Source organism: Labrus mixtus, chromosome 23, assembly GCF_963584025.1.
Source record: "Labrus mixtus chromosome 23, fLabMix1.1, whole genome shotgun sequence".
Classification (NCBI taxonomy): domain Eukaryota; kingdom Metazoa; phylum Chordata; class Actinopteri; order Labriformes; family Labridae; genus Labrus; species Labrus mixtus.
In genome coordinates this window covers 7,745,560-7,767,157 of record NC_083634.1, presented here as the reverse complement: position 1 = coordinate 7,767,157, position 21,598 = coordinate 7,745,560, and the positions used below count along the sequence as shown (strand labels likewise).

General features: G+C 39.9%; 2 protein-coding genes across 3 annotated transcripts in view; one reads left to right on the top strand and one right to left on the bottom strand.

Moving 5' to 3' along the window:
- Positions 1–21,598, top strand: part of tm4sf5 (transmembrane 4 L six family member 5) — a 394,180-nt gene that overhangs the window by 58,837 nt on the left and 313,745 nt on the right. The gene's annotated exons all lie outside the window — the stretch shown is intronic.
- stim2b (stromal interaction molecule 2b) overlaps positions 18,804–21,598 on the bottom strand; it is a 47,527-nt gene continuing 44,732 nt past the window's right edge. For both annotated transcript variants that reach the window (XM_061030948.1, XM_061030947.1), the window contains exon 12: positions 18,804–21,198. In XM_061030948.1, the coding sequence (XP_060886931.1) occupies positions 20,580–21,198 (619 nt within the window). In that variant the 3' untranslated portion in view covers positions 18,804–20,579. The remainder of the gene's footprint in view (positions 21,199–21,598) is intronic.

Here is a 21,598-nt window from a genome sequence, read left to right as displayed (position 1 = left end):
TGGCTACAATTCCGTGAAGACTTGCTTCAATACAATTTATTTGTATTAAATGTAGAGTGACGTTTAGCTTAGCTTACTTCACTGTCCCAAAAATGGTGATGGCTGAAACTGCTTCCACGGGTATTTTTCTTGATACTTAGCAAAAAACATTGCCTAAAGGCCGGTGCTGAGTGATTTGTCTCCTTACTGGTACCTCAGCATGTCCAGTGCTCCATAATGTATACCAGTGACGCTAACAAATACCAAGGATCCGCGACGAGTGTTCTTAATAAAATTGTTTTTTTTTAAAACACACTAACAAAGAAAACACATTGAAGGCCTTTAGAGAGGGCTCTTAAGTAAAACACATGGTATTATCAGTCACTAACATCCTCTCAGGGATGTCCTTGATAAATCTAATACACCCCTCACTTGAAAGCAGCGTTTTACCAGGTTGACTGGTCCTCTATTCATCTCTTCCTGTTTCTTTTGTGCCTCTGAATGATATATGTTTTTCTTGAACTAGCACACTTACAATCTCATCCTTCCTCCTCGTCTCTCTGGTGGACAAACTTTGTTCTTTCACTTCTGCTGCAATCCCTCTTTGTCAACGGCTGCCCCCTCTCGTACTCTCTCTATCTCTGCTTCTTCCGATTCATAATCTTTTCTGTGCATTCCATCAACTTCTGAGTCTATCATTTTCTCATGTTGCTTGGTTTCTTCCACTTAGTTGCGTTCATTTTTTACTTGTTTATTTCTCTCAGTGGCCCTCGAGTCAGGTTAGTCTTGCTGTTCTGCTTCATATTGATGTTGTCTCTGACAGCATCAGTATTTAAAGCTATTAGATATCACCTCAGTCATCGCTTATTTAGCTTGAACTACCAAACACACTAGTCAGACTTTGGTATTTTGGTGTCACACTGTATATATTTCATGTGCTGTACTGAAAACAGTGCTTTGCAATTTGCTAGCCAACTAGCCAATTTGAAAACATTGTCACTTTACTGGGTGCATGTTATCTGATTTAGAACTTTAAAATTGTACATTTTTGTTGAAAAAACTATCAGGTTTACTTTTTAATTACATTTGTTTCCAATCTCAACTCAGGGCATTTCAATCATCAGCCATAGGTACATTTTTTTGGTCACTGCTAATTAGAAAATATGAACATGCTTCCAACTTAGGCTATTGGAGCCGAGACTAACAAACTGTTTTGGACAACTTTCTAAACAAAACGTCACGTGAATTTTGCTAGAGTTCAGCTCCTGTCAGTTTCAAGTAGGGAAGAGGAATATGCCTTGTTAGTGGCCTGTTACCCTGTAATGCTAAGCCAGCTAATGTTGTAGCATCGCAGATAACATAAACCCATAACACAGAACGGTACAAGAGCCAAACTCTGCTCATTTTTCTGTTCCATTGCTTGTTTCCTTTCTATTAGAAGCAAGATGGGAACATATCTCAACTAGAATCTAGCTTTAGTCATGTCGACAGAACCAAGTGGTGTTTTTACCCCTGGCCAGGCTTCCCCAGATTTTTTAGACTGATATTGTCATTAAAATGAAACACCTTGCTTTCAATTAAGTTTATTATTCGGTGCTGTTGCTGCCATATCTGATCTCCCCCAATTGTGAAACATTGCCCCTCCCTGAAAGATGTGTGGTGAAACTACAATTGCCGTGAACTAATTTGCTTCTGTCATGTCTCCGGGGAAGCTGGTTCAAGTTGGTTAAAAAAAAAAAAAGGTGGGAATTAACCATTCAGAATAAGCTATATGCCACAACCAATCAATGGTTAGACAGGACTCTGCCAAGGGAAAGAAGCAGCCCTTTGATTTCTCACCAATGAAATCATAACAAGGTATCAACTTGACTGATCTGATCTGACAAGAGACAGCCCCTAGACCGCTAACTACGACTACAACACAACTCCAGAAAATAGGAATGAAGATGAAAAAAAGGAATGATATCAATCCCTGACAGGTGGATCATATCAAAATGCTGATTAGACAGCATGATTATTTCACAGGTGTGCCACCTAAAATGTGCATTGGAGCCAACCAAAAGGTTCAGGGATGGAACCTTGGCTGAGGACTTCACATGGTCAACTGGACTGATCAGGGTTTCTCCTACTGGCGATGATTTTGAACTGCCCTAAAGTACTAAAATAATAAATGGTGTAGTGGTTAGGACTGAATTGCAGTGTGAATGTTCAAGGTTGCGGTTGAAAACTTTTTATTAATTAATTAGTTCAACATTTTTCCATCAAATTCTGATTCAGGTGAGGGGTCAACATTTTTTTCATCAAAATATGAGTCCTGTCTGTCTAATAAAAGACACAGGGAGCCATGGTGTAGGCTGATTGTCAAGACTTTACTCAACAACCTGGAAGAGACATACATGCATTATTACCGCTACATTGTCCTGGGTCAACTTTTTTTGTTTGAAATGTGAGTCAGGTCACAGATAAACTTTTATTTTTAATCGAAATTTGAGTCAGGTCAGCACTTTTTACCTCAAAATTTGAGACTGAAACAATCAAGAGCCAGAGTACTTTTTAGACCAACAAATTAACAATTCATTATCCGAACCAATTAGACGTTAGGACACTGTCCATTGTGAAAGAATTTCTTCCAAAAATATGAGAATAGCTTGTTCTCAAAAGCAATACGAACACCATGTGATATGATTCAGGAAAACATTGGACATGGTCTCCTGATTGTTACCTTACACTGATCTAAAATAGAGAAAAGCCCTCCTACAGTCTCAATACATCAAAGAACATTTTTAATCAATAAAACACTTCAGAAAGCAGCCACACCTACATACAATCAATAGCAGAACATCTGCTTGAAGGCAATCACACCTCTCTTGAAGATAATAATCACCAGTTGGCAGGTCATAAAGAGGACAGTCTAGGAAATCATTAAATGAAGAGCTAGTTGCTCTTAATTACTCCTGTTGTAAAGATTAGTTTGCCAAAATTCCCTTACACCAGCCAATCATTGACAGGCCACTGTCAAACTTAAAAGTAGGAGAATCCAATAAGGAGCCCAAAAAACGTAGTTTCAGCCAATCAGGAGCCATTCAAAAGCCAGGACATTGAAATAGAGGTCAACAGTGATTGCATACTTTTTTCAGTCTGTGGTTCCTGAAGTCAATTTCCCCATTCAAATCCTCCCTTGATTTTTCACAAAATCCTTATATCAAGAGATATGCGCCTGGAACCAACACAGGTTAGCTACCCTAATTATCGAGACTATAGGACATTTGATTCTGCACCAAAACTGCATTAAAAAATGAAAAAAAAGGCAAAGGTACAACCATGTACATAATTTTCGTCCGGAGTCAAGGAACTACCCATCCCACAATCCATTGCGAATGATATTGTCTCTTCTTAAAATAACTTTTGTCGTTGTTATAGTGTTTATAATGCTAATGCAAGTGCTGTACTACTGTTGTACTTTGTGTTGTGGAAAATATAAACTACATTCACTGCGGCATGACAAGATTATTAGCACATTTCGTGTTAGCTAACTAGCTAGCTAGCCTGCTCGCGAAACTTATCTGTTCAGAGGGGGGGGAACCATTGCCATGGTAACAGCAAGCTCAACCAATCAGAGACGTCTCTGTGACACTCTCGTTGTGGGTAGTGAAGTTCTTTGCCCCGATATCGCAAATAAATCTTGTTTTCTTAAAACAAGGTTGATATCCTACAAACTTGTGTCTCCCACAGGAGAACATACCATCGTTTTACACTCGGGTAGCTCGTGGTAAGTCTACCTTGGATGTTTATGACATTATGGCTAATAATCAAATCCGCTATGGAGAAAATGAATCGGATTTTTACTTCCGGAACCACACTGTTGAGCTCTATACAAATCATATAATAAATCTCTTCTTGTACTGACTAATGACTCCCTACAAACGTTTATTTGATGTCCTGTATAAGCAAATCCTTTTGTAGTCAATTTATAAGCCTGCTAAATGCGGCTTTCTGTACTGCATTTATTTGTTTCTCTGCAGTAAAGTTGCGGGTCATTAAACAGTATCTGCTAGAGCAGTTTTAGGTGCTGCCAACCAGTGCTTTCCCCTCTGCCCTTTAAAACATTTTATTACATAGCTGCGAGGCTGAAAAGTCTCCTGGGAGCAATATAAAGCTGCTCAACTCTCTTGACCTCTTTGTTCTTATGTTTTTCTTTTTCACATTTCCCTAAAGTTAACCTGCTTTTAATATGAAGACAGCATGATCTTGACCTTTTACCTACTGTTATATTCACCTTCTATACTTCACACTTCACGCATTTGATTTTGACGGAGACTTTTACTCAAAAGGGTAATTTAACTTTTTCAATAGTTTTCCAAAAGACCATTCTTCATCTTTGTCTCATCGTTCATTCATTCCGTCTTTAAGCCTTCTTTGAACCCTGGGTGAAGTTTTTTTTTTTTTAAAGTTCTTTTCTCCCCTTTCTCATTGCTTTATTTTTCAGAGACACCACTTCTCAACCACATTACACATTGAAATTCTCCTCTTGCTCTTTTTCTTGTAACCCCTCAAACAAAACTCCTGCGTGTTTCTGATTTCTTGTTGTCCTCCTCCTCTTTTTCTGTCTCTATTGAAAGTTAATGAATGGATCGTGTGACGGCAGTATTTTTAGCAGACTTTAAAGTGTTTATTTTACCTTGAACAAGGCAGACTGCATTATTCCTTTCAAAAACAATTGTTTGGTTGTTGAGTGCCTCTGCTTTCTTCCAAAAGTCCTCCAAACCTGCTTTGGAGGCAAATGTCAGTGTTGAATATTTAATGTACAACAACATTTTTCTCCACGCTTTCCTCAAGACAACTATTTTTGTATTAACTACAATATGCTGCTGAGGAGGTTATGTAAGTGAGGTATGAGATAGGGTTGAGCAGATCCAACCAGAGAGGATTCTGAGGTGGGCAGAGAAAATGGACAGGTTGTAGAAGGACTTGGCAAACGTAAAGCACAAATATAGAGCATTTCTGTTTCAAATAGTAATAATGGTTATAACTTAAAGAACCCCCTTTATACCCAGAACAACATTTTAATCTGTATTTAGTAAAGCTGTCCAAATAAGGAAATAACTCATGTTAATGCAAGGTATAAATGCCTCGTAATTTACATTTTTATCAGATCACATCTGTAGGTAGTCTTGCTCACACTCTGTTATGTTCTTCTTTAGGGTGTGCACCCTATACAACAGTATCAGACCTACGCCCAAAACTCTGCTCTGACGCATGACGGAAGGTTTTTCCTTGGAGAACAGGGATGAGTTCCATATGAGGAGCCCTGAAAACAGAAGCTTTAAAGTGCAGATGGAAACACAAAGGCAAAACAGTTCTGTCGTTATCCAAAAAAAACAACCCAGAGCAAAGGCCTGTTTCAAACCAGGTGTCAATGGGGTAAAAGTCATCTGTGATACTCCAGTCATCCAAATTATGGTGATCTATGGTGATAAATGATGTCTTTAAATTGTGTTACTTGTCTTTTATCAAACCAGTGACATGTGAACTGAAGATCTGTTTTCAAGTTTAACTGCTTAGACATGCACTCTCTCTTAGCTATACGAACACATTCATTCAACTATTCAAGAGGAAATGTTTTTAAAATGTTTTATGAAAGTTCCATGTGTTTTGGAAAAGAAAGAGCTTACTTCATATAGTTGCTAAAAGATGTTCTAGCTTCAATAATGCCAAAGGTACAGACAGATGTCTGACATGTCTACTCTTAACCCGTAATAGATATAAACCAGTTTGGGTTTAAACTGCTTAAATCCTGGAGGTTTTCGTCATAATTACCTGCTATCATTGGGTCTAAATGTTTTGTATTTTTCAAATCCTCAGCTTAGGGTCTGTGGAGTGCGGGAAGAAGCAGGATGTTGAAAAATCCTCAGTGGGTCGATGCATGAGCCCCTAAATTACCTCAGTGGAGCTCATTTTTGAAATTGAATGGGCTTCCTGAATGATTTAAGAGCAGGCTTTATGGGAATAATGGAGCACAAGTGTGTTAACACAGTGCGAACAGGGTAACAAGCTCAAAACAATAAACTCAGTCAAAGAAAAAACCCAATAGCAGAACTTATAAATGGATGCCCATGCAAAAACCAAGTGAATAGAGACATAAGAGCAGAATGTGTTGGGTATGCATGTAGTAAATCACATTGAATAATTTTATGAATGGATGTTCCGGCACATTTAAACAGTGTTTTGCATTTGTATCTGCATTCACTTAAGAAGAATGGTATTGTGGAATCCCACGACTTTTTCGGCATGCAGTGCGAACACCCCTTAATCTTCTACTCTTGTTTTTTTGTGCGTCAGTGGTTCAGACACTGTAGGGCAGTCGGCAGTTCTTGGGTAATATAGATACTTCAAGAAGGTGCAGTTAAATCAAGAAATGCCCATGTTGTGGACAACATATGTCCTATGCTGTTAGCTTTAAAAGTGACCCATTTACTATTGTAATGATTTGAAGGAGAAACCTTATTTGTGTAGATGGATGTAAAAAAAACATGCTTCATCAACCCATCTCCCCCTAACCCCCTTATATGCTTTAAAAGCTGTTTATCATGCAATAGTTAGCTTTTCTTTTTTTTTTACTAATGCTTTCATGTCACTTGACATAGTTGGCAGCATAGCTAAAGCAACATTAATCTGACTAATTTAGTAGACTTTTACAAAAATGCTAATAACACAGCTCTTTTGTTAAAATGCACTTTTCCCATGAACTTAAATTATCTAAGCCCTCAACACAGTTCATTGCTGTTCTGTTATGAATATTTGCTACACTTGAAGTAGAGTGCATCGTACAAGAGGATGGTTATCTTCAAGTATTTTAAATATAGAAGATGGTGTACCACAAGGCTCTGCCCTGGGTCCTATTTCATTTACAAGAGATATTATTAACTTTTGTTATATATTGTTTCAGGAGGATTTTTTGTAATTTGTGACTCACATTGAATCATGGCCAACTAGTGAAGTTACCTCCACAAAGTAAACTCTAGTATTTGCTTTATTATTGTCCTCCTTAAACCCCTGAGATAATAATCTCAGTTCTTTAGCTGCCATATCCTCACTGTGTTCACCAGTTAGTTGGTAACTTTAAATGTCTGTTGTTTGATGCTGTGCAGGTAGTGTACACTGGAACAGCTGCCTTCTGTTTCTGGAAATTAAACGATGAGCTGAGAGTGAACCGAAATCTATAATTTTTGCAGACTATAAAACAGTGCCAGCTAGAGTGGTTTCAAGTGGCGCCACCCAGTGCTTTCTCCTCTGCTCCTGAAAACACTTCATCACAGAGGAGAGTGTACAAACATGGCAGCCTTTACTTACACAGACAGAATAGTGGAAAACATAAAGTATCTAAATGGGCGCTGTGTGTTAAGATCCTTGAGGGAGCAATTTAATCTAGCTCTGCCTTCTTAACTCCTATTTCAAGTATTTCCTGTTAAATGTTTGTGCACTTAACGTGATTAAAAGATAAAGACAGTCTAATCTTCCTCTTTAGTTCAACCTAAATTTTGATATAGGGTCTTAACTAAAAAAAAAAGGGCAAATTTAACATTTACTTTGCTTTTCACTTGTATCAGTCTTTTTCTTCACCTCCTTCTCATCATTCATTTACACCTTATTCACTTCTTACACCAAAAAAGTAAAGTTCCTTTATTCCATTATTCAGTGCCTTTACTTTTCAAAAATACAGCTGCGCCACCACATCACCCAATAAATGTTCTACTTTTAAAAGTGTTATTTTTGTCTCAACAATACTCTTACATGCTTTGGTGTGTGTGTTTCTTTGTCCTACTTTCTTTCTTTGTCGACTCTGAAGGGTTAATAAATGGACTATGGTGCAATGGTAATTTTGACAGCAGTAATAGGGCTGATATTCTATCTTCAAAAAGGACTTAAGCTGCATTACGCATACATTTAATTACTGTTGCTGCGCAAGTTAAGACATTGGCCCCAATATGTAAAGGCTTACATGTATTACTGCTGTTTCAGCTGAGATTAGCATATAATACTCATGCTACCTACTGGCTGCTTTATCACTTTTTAGCATACATTCAGTTTATCATGCTTGGCCCCAAAATGAATCAAAGCGCTAACCATGCTAGTGTTACTGTCACGCTTTACCAGCCGAGTTGTACTGAGAGATTTCCACTCGTGAGATTATTCAAAAATATTCTGCAGCACTGGGCCTTATGCTAACATGAATTCCTGGACTGCCTGAGTTCATGCAAAGTAGAGTACTTTCCCCATTTTTCACACAGCCTTCGAGTGAGGTGCAGTCTTTTGGTGCAAGCAGCACCCAATCACAGCGCAGTCAAAAGGAAATGTCAAACTAGATGATTGGTCTTGAGTGGGGTGTTTTCAGCAGAAGAGTTTTTTTTAACTTAACCGGCTGTCGGAAAAAGTTCTAATTTTTGTGAGAGCTGATGATTTACAGGTATGTACTATGGAAAATGAAGGTGTGTGTACTGACATGAACAGACACACAAGAAGATGAAAGTCAGAGGAACTGTTAGAGGTAACAGTTATTCAAATGTTTCACTTTTCAAAGGGATAATCCACCAATTTCACAGTTGAAGTACAGTTCACCTGGTACAGTCACATGTAGCTTCACAGCCTGTGAAAATAGTTGCCTTCAAATAGTTTTCAAAATGATTTCTTCAGATTTTTCTACTTGAACATGAGAAATTAAAACAGGAAGTATGCATAAAAATGTGGAGGTGTGGCATTAAAAGGCCTTTTATAACATTTTGACCCAAAATGGACCAAACTGAGTTTGGATAGTTTGTGGAGCAAAGGCTCATGGGACTGTTACCGTACAATTAGAAAAAGTGAGGTTATCACATTTCACTGTTCAGTCATGTCATTGCTAATAATTGATCATTTGCATGTTTACTGCCACCAAAGTTTGTTAATGAAAGTCAACAAAGATAAACTTATCCGTCTATAGGAGAGAAAAGAAACTGAAAAATGAGACAGAGTAAGCGACTGGCAGAAAAGATTGGTTGCATTTTCGCCTAGGGCCCCAACAGACTCGCCACTGAGTGGTGTATACATTCAGATATATTGTATGGGTGATATACACAGAGCAGCAGCTGTTTAAAAGACGGTGATAATGAGAAAACATGCAGAGTCCACTGGTGTGCAGGTGATGAAGGAAAAAAGTTCCTATTATTTGTAGATATTTAACACAGACATGTGTTTAGAGTTTTAAAGTCCTTGTAAAGTTTCCTTTAGAAGCTTACACAGACAGAGGTTGAAGGTCTATGTGAATTTCAGTTCTCTCATATCATATGCAGGGCACAAATTGAAACACCATCAAGAACATTTTTGCTTTCTCACACATACACTAACTAGAGAGTTAAACTATAACAAATGTTCCCTGGCAGCTGAAGGTCAGCAGCTATTTCCTGCCTACGTTTCTCTCCTTGATATCTTTAGTGTTAGGAGGAAGAAGACGCATCAGACAGGCATACCTGTGCTGAGGCACAATCATAATGAAAAACTCTGAGAATCTGTTATTGGCTTTGCTCTAACTTTGTGAATGTATTCAGGCCTACGACCAAAATTTCTAACATACCAGAAATTCTTCCGACTGGTCAAGAGCAGCAGGTCATGCTGTGAATGGCACTCATTCCCCTTGTACACAGTACGACATACCATAGGACTGAAATTCTGCCTGACTTCAAATCAGTTGTGCGACTTGAGAAATAGGTGTATGCACATACAGCACATGCCCAGCTTAACACATTGGATTGGCAGAGAGGATTTTTGTTGCAAAGAAAACTGTGATAATCTATGAAGAATGGCAGATTCAGAAAGATGTTGTGGTTGTATTTTGGGAATCGCAGGTTTCACTAAAAGTGTGGATATCTCAGAAAGTAGTGTAATTGTTGTTTCATATTATTTTCATCTTTCCCTAACATTGTGGAATTATGATCCCAAGTTGCTGAGGTCCGCCCTCAACTTTGACTGATAAAAATCGTAAATGTAGCACATAATTGACAATGCAGTATATTTTATTGAACCATGAACTGCACCCTGCAGTTTCCACAGTACACAAATTAATTAACAGTGTTAAATATCTTGAAACGTAGATCTGCACTTGCTGTAACAAATCACTGGAAGGGTTGAGTTGTACAATGTGGAATGTAAAAGTGTATCAGGAATATATAAGTTTCTTAATCAAGAATACTTAACAACCCAGTCACTTTGGCAAATGTTTCTGTATTCGTTATATACTGTATATATATATAATGTATATGTTTGTTGATGCTTATTTACTCTGTTATTGGAAAGCTAAATATTTCAGGAACTACAGTAGTTGCAATGCGACAATTTGAAAATGATCCGTCCAAATGTATGAAAACCGAAGAGTAGTGATGAACGCATTCACGGTTTTACTTTTTGACATCTATCAGACTCGACCTTTTATGAGAACATTACAAGCCTCTACCATCAGTGTGTGAATGTGTAGGTGTGACTCAAGCACTTTGAGTAGTCAGAAGACTAGAAATGTGATATACAAGCTCAAGTCCATTCACCATTCACCATTTACCAATTCTTTGGGTAAAATCAGGTCAATTTCAGAGTTGTATGAATGTGTCATGAATCAATGTTCTGTGTTTCTTCTGATCTACAATAATCAAAACTAGGGCGTCAGATAGCCAAGTGGCTATGACACACCTATGTATGGAGACTAAAGTCCTCATTGAAGTGGATGTGGGTTTGAATCTGTCACTCCCCACTCTCTCCTCCCAACATTTCCTGTCTCTCTTCAGCTCTCCTATCCAATAAAGGTAATGTGGCCCTTAACTTACAAAAAGAAATCATGACACTACATGTTCTCCCCTTCCTCTCTTTCTCACTCTATTGTCTTTCCAGGACGCTGACACACACACATACATAGGAGGTGGTGTGTTTATGGTAGTGAGACATACAAGCAGTGTGAATAATCTTGAGTGGAGCTGGTTTCCTGTTATCTGAGGACGACAGCAGCGCGGGGCAAGCCTGCCATCTACTGAGAAAGAGAGAGAGGAGCCTCCACATCTCCTGTCAGGCGTGTGTATTGTGATGCAGATATTCTTCTTCATTTTGCCTGATGTGTCTTAAAGCTGTAACCTGCTCTATCTCATCTAAAGGCAGCTACACTATAGCAGTGAAAGGGATGTGACTGCAAAGGATGAAAAAGCAGGGAAGGTGGGCTGAATTTTTTTTCCAACTCATCCATTTTGATTTTATGAAGGATAAGAGTTATTCGTGATAAGGCGTGTGGCTGATCTGACTGATGAGTGGGGGCATTGTAGCTGTTCGTTTGGACGCAAAAGGCCCGCCTTCGCTCCAGCTCTACGCCTGGTTGAGTAAAAGTGAGGTGGAGACATCATTTCCATATGGTTTCCACCGGTGGGCTTCAGAAACCAATGGGTGAAATCACTGAGACTATGTCCATATTTATATATCTATGTGTTTACATGCTTCAGTTTAGCATACTAGTAAGCTAAGATAAGCTAAGTGGCAATAAACACAAAGTGCAGCTTTGAATTTCATTCATTTTATTGGTTCTGTTGGTTTTTCTTTGTTCTTTAATTTTCTCCTTGTGCTCTATATCACATCATTTCTCAAAATTAAAAAATTAAAGGTTTTGGACAAATTTCACTTATAGAACACCAAAGTTATTTCTTTACCCTTGAGTTGGCTTAAATGGTAAATGGACTGACACGGCACGTCACACCTACTCATTCACAGCCATTCACACACTGATGGCAGGCTGCTGTGTAGTGAGACCGTCAGAAGTAGCTAATCCCATTTAAACGTATTCATACGCTGCCGACAAAGCAGCGGGAGCAACTTGGCGTTAAGTGTCTTGCCCAAGTACTCATCGGACATGTGTCTGCAGGAGCTGGGGATCAAACCATCGACCTTCACATTGAGAGAAGACGACTCTACCAACTGAGCCACAGCCGGGAATTTCTGTAAGAATTCATGGCATCCAAAAGGCGCTTTTGAGACAGTGAAAACCATTCATGTGAACCTCATGGTGGTGCTTCAGCAGAAGTCAAGAGATCACCAAAATCAGTACAATTCTTCCTCTTGGGGCATCGAAGGCTTGTCCCAATATCAAGGTCAACAGGGTTACATGTTTAGATGATAAAGAATAAATGATGAAAAACTGATACAGCCTGAAACTACCACACAAGGTAAAAACATCTGGTACCATATAAGTATTGAAACTAAATCTAATAGTGCTGTACTTTTCTTGCAACCATGTTTTTTATCCATTATATTTCATGTATCTTCTATAGTTGTAAGATTGTTAAATAAACCATTTAGAGTTCAACAAAATGGGAGTTAAGTGTCTTGAATTGAAACTTGATGGAACTAAAAATAGGAACATAGATATTCAGTGACTTTATTTCCCACCCCACTGTGTTTTTCTAGCATTTAATCACCTTTACTTGTACAGCACCACATGTACGTGCTTTACATAAAGGTAACGCTCATCAAGTCTCTGTACTTAACAAGCAGGCGAGTACAGAATGTGAAAAATATCAGTTTGAATAAATCTCTGTGGGTGCCTTTTGTGTTTCTCAACCCCCGAAGCTGTTCTTTCCAATTCTGATTGATTACTTTAAGGGAAAGAAAATCCCATTTCAATTACTAATTTGACCCACAGCAGCTTTCAGCGTACTAAAATATGTATGCAAGTCACACACACAGAGTCACTAATCACAGTGAGGCTGCGAGTAAAGCTGTGGATTAAAGAATGTATATATGTATTGTACGCCCATGCAGAATTCTAAATCCTTACATTTCCAGTTTCTGCATATTTAAAGCGTCTTTACATGTTGAACATGGCTGAAGAAATAGAAGCAAGGATCGACTTACTTTTTTCATTTCTCTTTTTTTTTTCTCGATCACCGAGTGTTTTATTCATCAAAAACTGATCAAAAGTCGCCCTCCATCTTGTCCCGTGTGCCCCACATAGCCACACCTGTACATCTCCACGTTGGTGCACTTATCTCTCCTCGCGACCAAAGCTGAAGATATACAGCAGAACCTTCATCTTCTCCATCTCATCCTGCGCAGGGGTTCCAATGCTCCGTGTCACCGCCGAGCTCAAAGGAGGGAGAATCTGAGACTCGATAAGTCCGGGTAACATCAAGGAGAGGCGATGTTTTATTCATCGGCACAAAGCTCCTGAATTCGCTCAAATCAAATTCGCCCGCCTTTGTTTGAGAGATCAAGCTCGAGGTTTGACACATATCGAAATGATTGGATTTCTACGACTTATAAAGGGCGGGAGAAAGTTAGGAGTTCAGTAGAGGACAGGGTGATGTTTTTTTTAAGGTTTAGTTTGAAGTAGAAACATGTTTTTCAATACATAAGAATGTATTTTTCTGTTCAAAAAGTGTGCTTTCCATTGCAAGAATCCTGCGTTTTATTCTGCCTTTTTTTTTTTGCTCCAGCATTGTCTCCTGACAAGTCAGCCGCTCGCACATTCATGTGACCTTGGCACCCCGCTGATTCACTTGTTTTGTTGCGATTCTTTCATCCTTTTTTTTTTTTTTTTTTCCCTCTGCTCTCAGATTTTTCCATCCCTCCTCCATCCAACTCTGATCTCATGCTGTCAAAGGAATTCAAATACTTTTTTGCAGTTTCAGAGGTTCAGTGTGACTTGCAAAAAATTTGAGGTATTGCTTTTGCTTTCCTATTGGCCGACGCAGTAATTGCCAGGGAGGTCTCGTCGCTCGATAAGTTGCTCAATAAACCAGGAGATGAGCCTTGCAGGAATTCTAAATGATTATTTTTTTAAGGTTTTAATTCTAATCTGGGAATAAAAAAATCATTTTCTTGTTCTTTCCTCTGTCATCGTTTTATCTTCTGTCTCGGTTTCGTCCTGTTTCATCAACTAAAGTAAATTAAACTAAACCCCTCGACTCGTTCCTCCGATCGCAGCAGCCACTTTGAGTGTCAGCTGGGCTCATAATGTGATGCGGGTCACTGCAGCAATGTCACAGAGCAACAGAGCTGTCAAATAGTGAACTCCAACTAAACCTTCCAGATGTATAACTCCTCTTACAACCAGTGTTTATAACACTGTGACTGATACTGAAGCTACAGGACAAAAACTCTTATATTAAGACGTCTTTCAACAGCAAAATCACAAACTTTAAAAAGAGTTTAAGAGATAGACATGACTGTATTACATGGGACCTGAGTTCAAATCCCATGTGTTGACTTAAAAAATCATGGCACACAACAGGCTCTATACGCTTACCTTCGGCATGTTGTGGCCGGAGACGGTGTTTAATATCCAGGTCTGCTTGGGCAAGCGATTGCCAATGTTAGCATCCTACTGTAGCACAGGCTTTGCTTGTTCTTTGAACAGGTGCGTTCTTTATTCTTGTTGTTTCTGCAGAGCGTACAGATGGGCACATCTTTGGAATGTTTCTTTTCTTTTAGGTCGCACACTTCATTTGTCAGGCAGTGAGCGGTGAATTGCTGCAGCAATTTTGGAAGTTGTTTCTTCTTGTGAGCAAATTTACGCTAACTTCAAGTCCCTTAAACTCAGGTTACTCAGGAGATTGAAGATGCTCAACCCAGCTTGCAGCATCAGATGCAAATCCTCATCAAGCCGGTTCATAACTTTGAAACCGGGCCATTGACCGGTTGGTCTTTATCTTTACATCTCTACTACGTCTCTTCCACATGTCCAGGACTGGATCAGCAAGGCATACTTGGGTACCTCTTTGTACACAGGATGCTTAAAACAACACAACCTGACAGTTTATCACAGGAGCATTAGGGCCTGTATCCACAGAATGTAGTTCAGCGTTTTTTTCAACGCTGAAACACTCTCTGCGTCGGCTGATTTTTGTCGCTCCATTCAAAGTTGAAGTTCAAGAACAGTGCCATGCTGTTTAAAGCCACTTCTTCATCACCGACCAATCAAAGTCAAAAAGGAGCGGGATAAATAAAGATTGATTGATTTATATTCCCTTGAATTCAAGCGAATATTAAGCACAACAGAAATTACAGAGGGAAGCAGAAGTTAACTTTTTGTAACTTAGCAACAATGGCTCTGTCAGCGTTGTCTGTGGACACAGCCCCTAAACAAACCAAATTTGAACCACTTGGCAACATTTACCAAATGTTACGTGACCACTCCACACTAATTATGTTTCTTCTTTAATATCCCCCACTTCACTGCTCTATTTGGAAGTCTAACCAGATGTCGCATGTTTTTCTTTTTTTTTTTTTTTATTGCTCGCTTACCAGCTGAGATCTGCAGGTGCAGAGCTGATGGAGTGGAACCGAGAGAGAGAGTCACATTCTAAAGCTTAAGGACCAAGCTGCCGTTTTTTGCAGGACGAGGGTGACAATGTGTCGTTCTTTTGTTACGTTTTAAAGCATTTTGACTGGAAAGGTAACTGGATCAACAAAATGTTTCAAACGTAAACAGCTTATAAGAAATCAGGAAACTTCGATTTTTGTAAGAAGTGCCGTGATGATCTTTGGATCAGAAACAGAACTTTACCATTTTTGCCACTTGGGGGAAGCAAAACGACCTTCAATCAGAACTCTCATGTACAGTGTAATCACTCGGATAAAGCCTCCACACTGCAAACTTCTGGTCTGGCTCCGTTGTTACACCGTTGTCATGACTACAACAGCTTCATCATCCTGCACCTCAAACTGCCTGTGAGTCTCCCTGGCAGAGTTTTGGAGCAGAAACATTCATTTCCGCTGAGCACCTCTGATTCAAAGCTCATATTTTGACCCGTCCCTGTTGGGTAAACGTGGCTGCTAACATCATGGACTCCAACTCTCTGCTGCTATGTGTTGCGATTGTTTCCATTCCGATCAGTTTCTCCTTTATTATTCCATTATTTCTGTCATTTTTAGTTGTAACTTTGTTCCTTAAAATGTGCCTTTTCTCTTTCTGTAGTGCTGCCCTTTTATAGTTCATTCCTGCACTGCTTCCCTTTTGAAAACAGTCCACCTTCTCTCTCTTTTTCTTTGCACATGAAAAAGGTAGGAGACAGGCCCCAGTAGGTCACGCTGCATTAACCACACTAATAAAGCCATTACGCTGCACAGGAATGGGATCCAAACGAGAGAGGCAGAGGGTGCAGAGTGAATGGGATAAAGAAAGCATGGAGGCTGCTTTTTGCAGGGCGGAGAGGGATACTGAAGCACAGTAGCAGACTGGGTGAATCCTTGCAGATGCACATCCTCTTTATGTATATATGCTCTGCCTTTAAGCCCCTCAGTCTATTCATTACCTCACCTAGCAGCAGTCATTAAGGAGACGATCTGCCGTCTTCTTGCATCACTTTCTGCTTCCCTTTCCGAGCATTAGCACCATTGTGGGGCCAATTACTACACTGCGGTGCGGTTTGAGGGGCAATAAATATCCACTGTGTGTCCCCAACCTGCAGCCTGCTCCTGAGAGGGAAGGGAGGAAGCAAAGGAGGAAAACAATGTGGAACAAAGGAGCAGCTGGATGCTGTTCTAAATGTGCCGCTTTTAGAAATGTATCACTGTAGCAGGGTGAAGGAGTTGTGAGAATGTGACATCAGAGCAATTTAAGAATCAGGAATCATTCTGTGATGCAAGTTAAAGAACTGATTCAAATAACGTTCTGCACAAATGAATGTATGAATCCATGAACTGATCAACATGCAGATTTGTAGATCGACCGTGCAAAGCTGCAGCATATTATGCTATATACTCATCTTCACCGTTTCCCCTTACCGGTTCCTTAATCAACAGAAGGATGAAGAACATCCGCTTGGTTGAAATGTATCAACATTAGACATGCAAAACTGTTTTTAAGCTGTTTCTAAAGGCATGCAATATTCTAAATTACATTTTCTTATTTGATTAAATTTCACATAAGATATCATTGCCTTTTGTATATGTTTCTAGTGACAAAAGAAAATACTCCATATCATGACAAATAAGAAAGGAAGGATCTATTTTGGATTTTGCTTTCACCTCTTAGTTTGGAGTTTCCACTTCCTGGGTTAAAATGTCCTCCTCCTCCGCATTTGAAATTTGCACGCACAGGTTTTGAACATGCGTGGAATTTCCTCTAACGTGTTTTGGAATTTCCACTTCTTGGTTTGAGTTTGGAATTTTTTTATTTAAAGGTTTGGAAAACACCTCGCGCGGCGACATGAGCGGAGTTTGTCCAGGCCGGGGCGGTGACCAAATGGCTTCCCTTGGAATCTGACTGGCCACTCCAGGTGCTGCTAAGGCAAAAATCCTTCGATTCTTCGCTTCGCCTTGTCAGCGATGGGATTGATGTTAAAATCAACTTTCTGTGCTGTTTTGCAAAAGGCTGTCAGTAGCTGTCTTTGTTTAAATGTCCTTTAGTTAGAACTTTAAAGGTGCACTATGTTGTTTTGGTAGAGAAATGTGAAGGTTGGAGAAGTGTACAGATTCTGTGATATATGTTCATAACTCTAAACGCAAACTGTCCTCAGAGGAAAAATTCCTGGTCCCTGTAACACTGTTTGAAGATAAAATTATACACGAAAAGCTATGATGGGGGGTCCGCAACAGTGAAACCGTAACTCTCCTGGTAGCTTTTTAGCTCCAAACTGTCTTCCAGGGACCCATTTTTTTTTCCTTTGAATTAAGTTTGTGTATTAAGTTCAGAAAATATAGCATAGAATTGTTTCACTTCTCCAACTTTCAAATTTCACTACATAGTGCACCTTGAAATTGTGACATCGGACATACAGTATGTGCTCTCTCTGAGTCCTCAAAGAAGCCGAGAAGATTTGAATGCTGTTGTGTTACGTTTTAAAGTTACAAACATATACATAGTAAATGAAATATTTTAAATGTTGGTATTTAAAGTAGATGTGATTAGAGGACATAGAACGGGTAAATGAATGCGATTGATTTGTGTGTTTTTAAACAATGTATGTTCCTCCTCCATGAGGGGGCATGACTGAGAAAGTATGAGATTATGGATTAATTGCACATGAAAGCCTTTATTTGGATATTAAGATATGTTGTACTTTTTAACTTGAAATTGATTTTCAGGTAATGTGTTTGGATGTTTTTATATTTTAGCTGCTATACTTTACCTTACAATGTCCAGGAAAGCTCTCACTGTAACGCTGAGTAGCAAAGAAAGAAGCTAATTCATCAGCAAAATATGTGTACTTGACTTGGGGATGAAATCAAGTCTTCTTCTTTGTATCTGTCTTCAACATCACTCACTGAATGTGTCCCTCTCTCTGTCAGGGAGTGGCTGCTGTGTTCTGTTTTCTCTGGAGCTCTGCTGACACCATGTGGCCATCACAGAAACTGCATACTTAAAGGCAGGCCTGTGTGAGGCTGGGATTTGTTGCTGTGTACAGTAGAGCCCAAACAACACATTTATCACAGGCAGACGCCCCCCCCCCCTCCCACTCCTCTCCCAGTGTGCTGAATTGATGAGCCATCAACAAAAGTTTCATCACGTTCACTTTATATTGATAAAGCAATCATGCATGCTTTTCTTCTGCGCATCACGCTTTCCCCCACTCGGAAGACTGATGGTGTGTCAGAATGATTCTTTTCTCCACACTTCTGTTCTCTGCAGTGAGGAGGAGGAGGGTCCCGGACTGAAGAGTCAAGTTTAGAGCTCAAGCTGCAGAGAAAATGCTGCCTCTTGGTTTCCCCCCCATTCTGAAGAACTCGGAAACAATTTTGACAAACGATCTTTTATGCAAATCGAGGAAGCAGTTTGCAATCCAACCAAAAAAACAAAGCAGCAAACACGACTTTGAAACGTCTCCAATGCCTCCATTTTTTTTATTAATTCTTCTACAGTATACAAATATTCACGCACAAAATGTTTTCCAAAAAAAAAAAAACCCTAATGTCTCGTAAACATTCATGTTCTCCTCGTCTTGCAGCTCTGTCTTTTATTTCCTTCACTGTGTGCTGTATCGCCACAACCATCCAAATATACATATATATATATATATTAATTTCAAAAATCAAAACTACTGGATCCTTGTGTCGTTTTGTCGTACATGACATTTTTGCGTTGCAGTGACAAAGGATGAAGGGTAGAAGGCAGAAATCACAGTGTGAAGCAGGAGTCTTGACATCAGTGCGCTCGGTGCAAACCCAAAGGTGAGGAACGGGGAAACGGGGGCTGTATTGCATGGGTCGGCTTCGAGCTTATAGTGTGTTGGAAAGGGTAAAAGAAACGGTTGTATCAGTCAGATCTGGATCAAAAAGTTCTTTTTTTTTTTTAAATCTTTTTTTTTTTTACAAATAATCTTGAGTGTTTTGCGTTTTTTCAAAAGCCTGGAAATATTGATGGAAGAGGTCACATCGTCGACGTATAGAGAGATGCGGAAAAAAAAACAAGTTCTTGTGACTTCCTTCGACTTCCTGGCACTCTACCCTTAAATCTGGCGTCAATATGGCACAAAATAATTGTTTGCACAGACGATTTGATCAAAATCTGGTAGTGACACAAAATATTTTAGGGTGTTTAAGACAAAAAAGAAAGGAAATGAGATATTGGTATGGCTACAGTTAACACGCTATCAAGTAATAAGGGACAGTGACATTACAGGGAGTTAAATCTGCATATTCAATCAACTTTCATCTGTAAATGACAGTTTAGAGGAAGCCCCACCCATATAAATCTATTTCAAAACATCTATAACAACATAAAAATGTGAAGACAAAGTTTATATATACTTACATATATCGAGGCATCTATAAGAAGTAACAGTGAAGACGCATCAGATCATTTTGGCTCTGTAGTTTTCTGTTCTGCATCTTCACTGCTGCTGCCCATGTGTACCTCTCATCTCTATATCTTTATTCAATATGTACTCCGCAAGCAGCGGCTCTTTCCCCAAAACACCAGGAAAGCAGTAGTGCAACAAACTTTTAGCAGGATTTTGTTTTGTTGTTTTTTTTGTTTCAAAGGAGGTTAATCAAGTAGTTTAGACTTCATAAGATGCAATCCCCGATATGAGCAGGCAGAAGTAGTTTGGACACTTAAGGAAGAAAATATCTTTATTGCTGCTGTCACTACTGATGGTGTGATTAAAAATCCGTCCAGTAGGAAGAGCAGACTTTAGATCTGGACTTTGTGTGCTTGAGAATAAATGTATGGACTGCACCTTTAGACCCTTACACATAGTGGCTTTTCAAGACCAAAACAGACAGAAGACAGTGAGGAGGTCACGTGTTTGTTTTTTTTTTGTTTTTTTTGCAGTCTGGATGACAACTATCATGACCCTTGACCTTTCATTGACATTTTCCTTGACCTTTGCAGGTTTCCCTGTGAGGCTATGAGTGAACTAAATAAAAAGGCATTATTGAAAAATAAGGCTACCAGTCCGAGTTTTTTTTTTTTTTTTTTTTAAAAAGGCACCCAGACTGAGCTACATTCCATCTTTGAAGACAAAAAACAAGAAAATAAGAGAGACAATGAACTGTTTTAGCTTGCAGTGATGTCCTTCTTTTTTTTTTTAAGTATACGGGCTAAAACAACTCTTTCTATTTTATCTCCCTCTTACACTATTTCACTCTGCAAGTTTTTATTTTTTCTTCTTAAATAAGCTTTTGATTTTAGATGAGGATCGCTTGATTTTCTCTCCATTATCGCTGGAGTCCTGGGAGGAGGTGCTCTGGAGCTTATATTCCCTTCCCACGCTCCGGCCTTCCGAGTCCAGGGAGGTGAGGGACGGGTAGCGCCCCACATTGGGGAGCATGCTGGCGGGAAGCTGGCCGAAGCTGTACGACTTCTCGAGGATGCCGTTGTACACGCCTTTGCCCGTTGGAGAGGTGGCGCTCCCCTGCGAGAAGGTCGCGCTCTGTGACTCAGGGATTATGCGGGTGAGGTCAGGCGAGCCGCTGTGTGCAAACGGGTGGTGCTCCAATGCGGGGGAAGGGGAGGTGGAGGGCGGGCCGGAAGGCGTGGTGGCCGGGGTTGGGGGCAGAGGAGGAGGCGTGGAGTCCCTGAGACTGCTGCTGCTGCTGGTGTGGGTGGAGGAGGAGGTGGCAGGGGTGGATGCAGGGAGCTCTGTGGTCTGGCTGAACAGCAGCAGCTCCTCGCGGGAGATCTTACGGTACGGGGCGTCGGTGTTGTGCAGCTGCTTTCGGCCCATGGAGGAGCTGAGGGAGTCGGTGTCTGAGCTTCCTTCTTGAGCCGGATCCCTGAGAGGAGAGGAGACAAAGCTCAGTCACAACTCAAACACTGACAGACCAATCAAGGCCAGTCTATGAAAAATGTGTACACATTGAACAACTAAATCAAAGGATCATGGGCCATGTTGTCTTAATCTACTTTAACATATCTAATGTTTATTTCAGACTCTAAACTACGAGCGCTGCGATGAGGACAATTAGCCCTGTACATGGGAACCACAACACAACCGCTAGGCCATCCAGCTCACCACATTTCTAATGTGTTAATCAATAATCTAACAACCCTAAGTAAAGTTGTGCTTAATCAAGCTGTCAAATAAATGTAAGGGTATATAATGAGAGTGCCAACAACAGTGTAGTCTGCTGTGTGCTCTGTGCAGAGCGGGGTGGAGGCGGGGTGTCAACAGAG